Source organism: Phaseolus vulgaris, chromosome 1, assembly GCF_051622355.1.
Source record: "Phaseolus vulgaris cultivar YP4 chromosome 1, ASM5162235v1, whole genome shotgun sequence".
NCBI classification, from domain to species: Eukaryota; Viridiplantae; Streptophyta; class Magnoliopsida; order Fabales; family Fabaceae; genus Phaseolus; species Phaseolus vulgaris.
This window is the reverse complement of record NC_143498.1, coordinates 3,640,551-3,650,709: the sequence shown is the minus strand read 5'-3', so window position 1 is coordinate 3,650,709 and position 10,159 is coordinate 3,640,551. Positions and strand designations below refer to the sequence as shown.

General features: G+C 31.1%; 2 protein-coding genes across 2 annotated transcripts; both read left to right on the top strand.

Moving 5' to 3' along the window:
* The first annotated feature begins 242 nt into the window (after positions 1-242).
* Positions 243-2,378, top strand: RSL4 (root hair defective 6-like 4). Its single transcript, XM_068618545.2, has 5 exons — positions 243-942; positions 1,143-1,385; positions 1,521-1,586; positions 1,813-1,878; positions 1,989-2,378. Exons 1-5 carry the CDS (start codon positions 355-357, stop codon positions 2,064-2,066), a joined length of 1,041 nt encoding a protein of 346 aa, XP_068474646.1. The 5' UTR covers positions 243-354; the 3' UTR covers positions 2,067-2,378.
* Positions 2,379-8,422: 6,044 nt separating this feature from the next.
* Positions 8,423-9,380, top strand: LOC137816546 (zinc finger protein ZAT10). Its single transcript, XM_068619730.2, has one exon. It carries the CDS (start codon positions 8,546-8,548, stop codon positions 9,206-9,208), a length of 663 nt encoding a protein of 220 aa, XP_068475831.1. The 5' UTR covers positions 8,423-8,545; the 3' UTR covers positions 9,209-9,380.
* Positions 9,381-10,159: the final 779 nt, after the last annotated feature.

Below are 10,159 nucleotides of genomic sequence, written 5' to 3'. Positions count from 1 at the left end.
TGTTTATAACCCCATTGAAAAATTAACATTATTCTAAATTATCACGCATGAACTTGGTCCCATATGAGTTGTACTTTGCCCCTCAGTGGACTCATGAGTTCAGTTACAGAGAATTAGGACCTATCCATCACACAATGATTACAAATTTAAAATGTTATTTGCGAATGAAGTCAATGCTTACACTAACACTTTTCTAAGGATTCACTATAAATATGTCTATAGTTTTTGCTTATGCCAACCAAACATTTCATCAGCTTCAATTCTCTTTGCAGTGGCATTAGACCACACAAGAAAAAAAACCAACCCTTTTGCCCTTTTCTGTTCTTTCGTTTTTTCCCCTCAACACAGAGTAGAATGGAACCTGTTGGTGCCTTCCCTGATGGAGAATGGGATTGCTTTCGTGGAATGTTTGCCAGTGAGGATCATTTCACATCGGAGTTTCCTCTTCTGCTTGGTGGAGGCGATGAACTGAACATTGTGACAGAGCAAGCCAATTTTTGTGGTGCTCCTGAAGCTGGTGAAAATGAGCTGATGTTTTATTCTTTAGATGCTCATAACTCAAATTCTTCACAGTATATTTCTCAGGAAAGTAGCTATAGTAATAGTAGCAATTGTAGTGGTGATGACACTGTCTTCATTGCCAATCCGGGTAGCTCAAACTATTATTTTAGTTACCCTGATCATATGTCACCAAATAATGCATGTGTATATTCCTTGGATGAGAAACATTTTGCCCCTTTTGCTCCATCGCTTGCTAACATTGCAACTGAAGAGAGTGTGAAGCTGTATGAAGATTTGGCAAGTGACGGATTGGAGAATTCTGAGTGCAATCAAATGGAACCTATTGTTTTTCCCACCAAGAGGAAGAATGATGTGCCTGCTGATGGTAAAATCAACAACAGATCAGAGAATCACAAGAAAAAACCTCGTGTTTCAAAAGATGTAAGTTTTGTCTCTAATATCTCATACTAACAACAATGTCTGATTGATTAATCGTGTAAAATGTTCTTACACTTAGTGCATATAGATATCAATGATCAGAGTCATGCTTATATAATTTTAGGCTAAAACTGATCAAAACTTAATATTTGGTCTACATTGAAGGTGGGAATTAATAACAATCTTCTGTGTTTCACTATCAGGTGCAAGGATGTATGAAGAACAAATGGTCCAAGAAGAATCAGAAAAATGACAGCAATAGGGAAGATGCAGAAGAGACTAATGCAGGATCAGATGGACAAAGCTCAAGTAGTAACATGTCAGAGGATGATAACAAGGAAAATGTTGGAGGAGCTACTTCAGAATCTAAATCTGTTCTCAACTCAAATGGAAAAACAAGAGCAAGTAGGGGATCAGCAACAGATCCCCAGAGCCTATATGCAAGGGTATATATAATTAGTCACTTCAAATACAAAACCTCTTTTCATTTCATTTTATTTTTTTCCTTCTGTGATAGCTCAGTACATAAAGTTTGTGTGTGATATTATGGCACTTACATTACTCTCACTTGAATCTTGCAGAAAAGAAGAGAGAGAATAAATGAACGATTAAGAATCCTACAGAATCTTGTCCCTAATGGAACCAAGGTAAATAATGTTGATCTAACTCTTGTTTTCAATGAAGTTAGATGTGGTTTCTGTAGTTTTGGTCAGATATGACAAAAATACATGAACTGAATATTCTGAATTCTTATTGATAATCACTATACATTATTAATTATTTCATTCAAATGGCACTGTTTAAGAGAAACTTAATATTTAAAATTCATCTATGGAAGTGTATTAATTTCATTGATGGATGTGTATTCTGTAGGTTGATATAAGTACAATGCTTGAAGAGGCAGTCAATTATGTGAAATTTTTGCAGCTACAAATCAAGGTATGTATATGAGTAGCATAACATTGAAAATCATGTTCCAAATTTGGAAGAATTAACCTAAATAGAATCAAATTGTAACAATGTTTTTGTCTTGTTTTTGTCATGTGTAGCTTTTAAGCTCAGATGATCTATGGATGTATGCTCCACTTGCTTATAATGGGCTTGACATTGGACTCAATCTAACATGAAGTCCCTACCACTCTGAGATCAGACACTAGAGGACATGTTTACCGTTTTAACGACAAACGGAAAACAACTACATAGAAAAAAAAATGTGTAGAATAAGATTGTTATTCTAACTTGTTATTGTTAACTAATATGAATAAAATAGTAGTTTTATTCTTAAAGAGAATGACACTTCTCATTAATCATGTGGGATCTATTTCTGACTTTTTGTGATAATCATTAAACTATTTGGAAGCCACCCCAATGTGGCGGGTGCCTTTGGTTCAAAGAACATTGTAAGGTTTTTTCTTCCTCCACCTAATAAATTTTAATATACATTCTATCTGAAATGACAAAAATGTCTTTAATTTTTAAAAAAAATAGAATAATTTTTTGGAATAGTGTTTTCAAAATATGTTTTTGGATTATAATCTCTTTTTCGGAATATGTTTTCATATTTTGTTTTTTGGAATTTCTTTTTCAAAATATATTATTTGTATTTCGGATTTTTTTTTTTGCAAAAATGTATTATCTGTGTTCAGGATTTGTCCTTTCAGAATGAGATTTTGGTTTTCAAATTTTGTTTCAAAATTTTATTTCTAAAATACGAAAAATCTATTCTAGATTTCCAATTTCAAAATGAAGAACAATTTTAAAATTTCAAAAATAATTAATAGGGTGCAGGAAGCAAAAGCCACCTAGTAAACCCAAAATTGACAAGGTATAACTTCACCACCTATCTACAAATTTCATCAAATTTTGTGAGTAATACTATTTAATCAATTTAGTTTAGCACCAAGTTTAAAAAGTTGAGTGATTTTGATAAAAACTATAAAGTATATCTGCATGATGCACAGACAAATAATTTTATAGAGTTGATGATTTATTTTTTTAATATTGGTATTTTTTAAATTTAAAACTGTAATCTAACACAATTTGTTGAAAATCGGTAAATTTTAAAAACTTAGTTAATATAATATAATGTTAAGTATTATATTTTTCTATAACATCATACTTTTAATATTTAAGTTTATCTAGCCATTATATTTTGTTCATTAGACTGCTACGAAATATTATTTATTTTTTAAAATTAGGATGATTTAATTAAAAAAATACCAAATTAAGACAGCAAAATCAATGACCATGCAAAAGCAATGGTTATGTCAACACACTTACAACAAAACCAAATGACAAGTACTTAATTGAAAAATATACATATCTAATAAAATGAAACTTTTTAATAGAAACTAAAAAAAAATTCTATAAATGGAAGGATATTTTTTTTTTATAAAGTTTTCGTGTTAGGCATCACTATGCAACTTGACATCTCAGCTAAGCTGACACCTCAAGTAACAACAATCATCTGCCATCACATGAAAAAAAAATATTATTAAAAAAAAGAAAAAAGAAAGAAAATACAAAAATATGGGGGGATTAGACCAAAACCCATATGTTAACACAAACGATACATAGGTAGATTATACCTATTCATAAAGAATTCTAAGAACAGATTAGCTGGGAGTCTATTATACCAATGAAATGATTCTCTATGAATAAATCCTAAATTAGTCAACTTATCAGCACACACATTCCCTTCACGAAAAATATGAGTTACCCTAAACCTGATTGTCCCACAAAAATTAAGACAAGTATTCCATCGATTCTGAAGCATCAACGGAACATTAGTCCTAGCAGTAAACGCAGCACAAACCAAGGCAGAATCACATTCAAGCCAGACATTAGTAAGCCCCATTTTTTGAGCTTCCTCCATAACATGTATAACTCCATAAAACTCAGCAACCAAAGCAGTTTGAACTTCAAGAAACGCTGAAAAAGCACCAATAAATTCTCCCATACTTCCACGAAAAATACCTCCACAAGTAGCAAGACCAGGATACCCCCTAGCAGCCCCATCAGTATTAATTTTGACCCAGCCTGGGGAAGGAAATTCCTATCTAATAGGAAGAGGACGAAGAACTTTACCACTACGAGTCTTAATATCAAAAAACTTAATCACGTTGAAGTCCAACATATCATTGTTCATTGAAGCTTTAGACGAATTTCCCACTAGACAAGTTAAATCTTTAATTATCGAAATAGCCTTAGAAACCTCAATCTTATCCTGAAATCTAGCATAATTCCTCATACGCCATATCATCCATATAGAAAAGGTTATCACCGCAAGCTTAATCAATTTAACTAAAGGACTACCATCACTTTTAATAAAAGAAAGTAGATCATCCTTATTAGAGAAATGAGAAGTAAGAAAAATTTGTCAAACCCAACTCCAAATATGCAATGCATTAGAATATTCAAAAAATAGATGTTGAATAGATTCCTCTTGCTTTTCACAAAGCGAACACATAAAACATATATGCAAACCCTTATTCTGAATATGTTGATATGTAGGAAGTCGCCCATGAATTTTTTTCCAGAGTACTAGAGTTTTGGAAGGCGGAATAGATGAAGACCAAATGAATTTACCCCAACCACCTGGAACTCTTGGTTCCAAGAAAAAAGTCTTAGCCGATTTAAGAGTGAAATGACCAGACTCATTTAGAATCCAATTAGAAATATCATGTTCCTCTCTAATCATGATATGATTAAAAAAATGAGGCATCTGCTGTAAAGATAAGGGAATATTCCAATCACAACCTTTTAATTAAGTCACTTTATATATTATTAATGCTTTAGATTAAAATTTAAGATTGGAACATCCCTAAAATGTTTCATATTTATTTATTATTTTTCATCAAATATAAATATAATCAAATTAAAATATATGTCTTATAAGCTTGTTTTATATGGTTGAAAAAAATTTAAATAATATTAAACTCAATACTTTAAGTAAAATTTAAATTTTATGAACGAAAGAAATAAGAGTGGGAGAAATAGACTAAGATGCATGGTTAGGTTTACAAGATGAATTGTCCCATATAAATATTTCATGTAAATAACTTAATAACAAATGATAATAATAATAAAATCTCTAGATAATGTTGGAATCTGTATTCAGAAGATGTCAACATTTTAAAAAAAAATTCCTAACTATATTACTCAATAAATACATTATGTATCAGTTACAATTACAAATTTGATGTGAATTAAAAATGAAAAGTGATATTTCTTTAAAAATTGTGAATCAGAATCACTTTACAAGAAATAAATATTAAAACTAAAGATTACTCTCAAATATTATTTCCACAAGAGAATATTTATTAAAACAATAACAAAATATAGATATTTTACTATAAAAAAATCATTAAATAACAAATTAATTTAAAAATAAAAAATAATTAATCACTATATTAACTAAATTATATACTATTTTAGAGACTACAAAATTATTGTTATTTAAATTACTTTCTATTATTAATACAAATTTATAAAATATTTTCTAAATTGGTATCTAAATTAGTTATAAAGTTTTAGCTACTAATATTTTAGATTTTAAATTAGTATCTAAAAGGTCAATAGTGACTAATTTAGAATATTAGTAGATAAAACTTTAGTAGCTAATAGTTAGATGTCAATTTAAAAACTATTTTATAAATTTTTATTAATAATAAAAATTACTTTAGATACTAATAATTTTTTTAGTTTATAAAATAGTCTCTAATTTAATTAATATATTAAATAATTATTTTGATTTCTTAAATTATTATTTTTTTCAATTATTTTTTTTTAAGTGTTTTTGTTTATGTATCCAAGTGGAAAGTGAGATTTTGTACTTCATGGTATGCATTACCTCAATTTTCATGTGACAAAAGTAGAAGAAAATAAAAATGATACCTTTTGAAAAAGAAAGCCAGCTTGGTATGAAAAGATTCTCTCGGCCCATATTACTTGGGCCAAGATGACAATGACCTAATGTCACACTCATGTGGGCTTCATGTCCATTTAACATGTGACTCATCTTTCACAAAACTCATCTTTATCCAAATCTAACCATCTTTCTCAACCCTTTACCCTAGTTGCATTTTCCAATTGCATATTGCCACTAAACAACAAAGAAAACTAATTAGTGAAGAATTTGTGTGACTAGTGAATATATGAGGTCACCTCCTTTTTGTGTTTGTATTTTTTGCCATAGAGATAAAAACAAAGAAAACACATGGTTTATTATAGTTTATGTATTTGAATTGGACAAAGAGGTAGGTTTCAAGTATCATATTTTTAAATGTGTTTTGCCTTTTTAAAACTCATAACTAAATTGTATAGTTCATTATCATGATGAAAACTTTGCAAAGAGAAACACATGTTTTTCTTTAACTACATGTGGTTGATTGAGTCCTTGCTATTTTATATACAATTTACACACATATAATGGGTAATAGATTATTTGAGGAAGTTTGACTACTATTCTTAATCTCAATCCCTGTTTTATGTAAGCAATGACTATGTTTCTGGAAGAAAGATATTGATCTTGAGATAAAGAGCAATCACACAATTATATTATGATAAAAACACAAATATCTATACATTAAATCAAATATGTTTAGGGTGAAAAATATAAGAAAATTGTACGTAAGAAGATGAAAAAGAAGAAAAAAGAAATTTTTATTCTTTTGTGTGTATATTTACATCACTTTATGTATAAAGAAATATATACTAAGAATTAAAATTAATCGTATATAATTGGATTACTTTCTTAATAAAAAATGATTTTTTAAAACAACTTTCTTTAACATTCTTTTTTTTTCTTTTTTTTAGTATATATTGTAATTACCTCTTCACGATCACACATTCTAACTAGTAGTTAAAAAGTTTTTGATCTCTTCAAAATTAAACATTACTATTACATCAATTAATTAACTATTTCTTAAAAAAATTGAATGATTGGTGTTATGATATAAATGTTATTTATCTATTTTAAACTAAATATTAGAGTAAGAAAATTGAGTGATATTTCACTCTAAAGTGATTGGCACATGAAAAAAAAAGGATTTATGATTGGTGGAGGAAGGAAGAAAGAAGAAGGAAGAGGAGTGAGTTAACATCACTAGATGCTTCTGGTAGCTTTCTAATTGATAAAGTTCTCTTTATAGTTTTTACTTTCTAAACACTAAAATCTAAAACAACAAGAAATCTTAAATTGGTACTTCTTGTTCTTGGGCCCACCTTTTTCTGTCTCAGAAGAAACTATGCACATTGTCAGATACATTAATTATTTTTAAATTAATCCCATATTTTTTTTATATTTATTCATTCTAATAATAAATCTGGAACGATATAGAGAAGATTAGCCTCACTTTTGTCCAAGAATGACACACAAATCTTTCAATTTTTAATAGTGATACCTAATCATGATACCTTTTACTTAAAATAAATTATTGTCTTAATATTTTAAATGAATATGCTTATAAATCATTGGTATCATTTTATACTGTGCAAAATGTATATATATATATATATATTATATTACACAGTTAATACTAAATAGTGAAAAAAAACTTGGGTAATAATATTTCTCCTTGAAAAAACTCTCTCATGTGATCTTGATTCTTCTTCCTGCTATCGCTCTCTAAGAACATAGTAAAATGATACCCTCTGCGGTGCCGCCTTTTTAATGCCTTATCCAAACCACACCAAACATCTCATATTTAACCATTTTTCATGTTATAACTGTAAGTATTATTCATTTCCAGATACGTCCTAGTCTTATTCATTTTCAGATTAAGATTGAAAAATTATCTACCATCTAAAATCTAGATAAAATATTAATTATCTTTATCTTCATAAATATATCAAACAAATAATGATCGATAATAATGAATATTTAAATACTCTGTAGTCGGAATCATATCTAATATTGTAAATATTTTTGTCTAATAAGATTTTATTATATCATCTTTCTTCTATAACATATAGGATTTTTTTTTAACATGGTTGGAGGTCTCGCATCAACTAGAGATTAAGACATTTTATTGTATATAAGTAAGTACAAATCTCACCACAATATTGGTTTTATGGGATTGAGTTAAACCTACAGTTCACTTTATAATATGATATTATCATAACAAGTGTTTGTTGAACTTATCAGACAACTCGCTATCAAGCGTTATCGAATCACCCATAATATATTAAAGTAATGAAAAGAGAGGAAAGAAGGAAGAAGCAAGGAATGAAGGGCGAGCTTCCAAATTGGAAGAGAATAGAGGTGTAAAGGGTCGGCTGAAAAGATGTTGAGAAAGAAAAGTCCTTTTGAGTATCCTTGACGTGTGGAGGCTGCTATTCCTTCTTAGACTTCACTCCCACACTCACACTTCTTTGACCCAACTCACTCTTCTCCACCAACAAATTCCCCTCAAAATCTGCTCCACTACACTTCTATCTCTTTTTCCTCATTCATTCTTTTTTTTCTTTATTTATTTCTCAATCTTACTTGCACACCACTTGTCACGCAACTTCCCTCACCTCCTTATAAAGCCTCTTCACCCACTCTCACTCCTAACTCATTCAAACCAAACCAAAACTCTTCATCATCATCAACTTTCTCTTCATGGCTTTGGAAGCTCTCAACTCCCCCACAACAACTGTTCCATCTTTCCCCTTTGACCACCCAACCATTCCATGGGCAAAACGCAAGCGTTCCAAGCGTTCCCGCGACCACCCTTCCGAAGAAGAGTACCTCGCTCTCTGCCTCATCATGCTCGCCCGCGGCACCACCACCACCACCACCCCAACCCCAGATCCTTCCTCCAAGCTCACCTACAAATGCTCCGTCTGCCACAAAACCTTCCCCTCCTACCAGGCTCTCGGCGGACACAAGGCCAGCCACCGGAAACTCGCGCTCGCCGACGACCACCCCACCTCCTCCGCCGCCACTTCTACCAGCATCGCCACCGCCTCCGGCAGGGCCCACGAGTGCTCCATCTGTCACAAGTCCTTCCCCACAGGACAGGCCCTCGGCGGACACAAACGTTGTCACTACGAAGGTAACAACAATAATAACAACAACAACGGAAACAGCACGAGTGTTGTAACCGCCTCGGAAGGTGTGGGGTCCACTCACAGCCACCACCGTGATTTTGATCTGAATATCCCTGCTTTTCCCGATTTAACAACGAAGCCGGGAGAAGACGAGGTTGAGAGCCCTCACCCCGTGATGAAGAAACCGCGTCTCTTCGTGGTTCCCAAGATCGAAATTCCTCATTTTCTCTGAACTCTTTGATTCTTGTTTAGCTTGATTTTTCAATTATTGGGAGAATTTTGAGTGCTATTAACTTGATTTTGTACATAGTGCTTGGAGTTTTGTTGGATCCAGTTCTCCTGTTTACCTTGTACTTTCAATGTTCCAGATTCACAATTCAATTCAATTTATTTATTCCATTCAACAGTTTTTATATTTCTCAAAATAATCAAAATCCAATTTTCTCTCTGCCTCTGTCACTTATCTGTAAAGAATAATTTATAATTTATGATGAATGAGAGAAAAGTGTGAGAATTTTGCCATCATGAAACCACATATTCGCGTGGCCAGTGCAGCATGTATTGGTGGCACTGTCGGTTTCAGTGTTTATTTCAGTTGAATTCTCTTTCTCGTTGTTAGTGGAACTCAACACTGATCCATGATCAAGGTGCCCAATAATTAATATACTTTTTTTGTTATGTTTTTATATTTATACTGTAATATTTTATAATTAATAAATATGTTAGTTGAGTCAGTGACCACTTGAAGAATTAAAACCTGATTGGTTTTATTTGCTGCTAAAATTACGAAACATGAATTTTGACGTGAAAGATGGAAGAAAACGCGGAAGCAAACACGGACACAGTATCTGTACACAGAAATGTTATTGCGAAAGTGCATGTATCACCTCTTTTTTGTTTTGTTTTATTTAGTATAATAAGAGAATGATTTTGAGTAAAAAAATGACAGAAATAAAATATGCAATGATTTGAATGAGGATGTTTGGTGTATAAAGTATATAAAGTATGGTTTGAAGATAAGAATGAGATTAAGCGTTTTACACATTCTGATTACTTACTTATCTCTTCAATTACGTATCCATTTTTTTATTTTTTTTTTACATATTATATTTGTCCATGTTAAACATGAACATACGTTGACTCTGTTCATTTATTTACTTCCAATGCATTGAATGCAAATGGT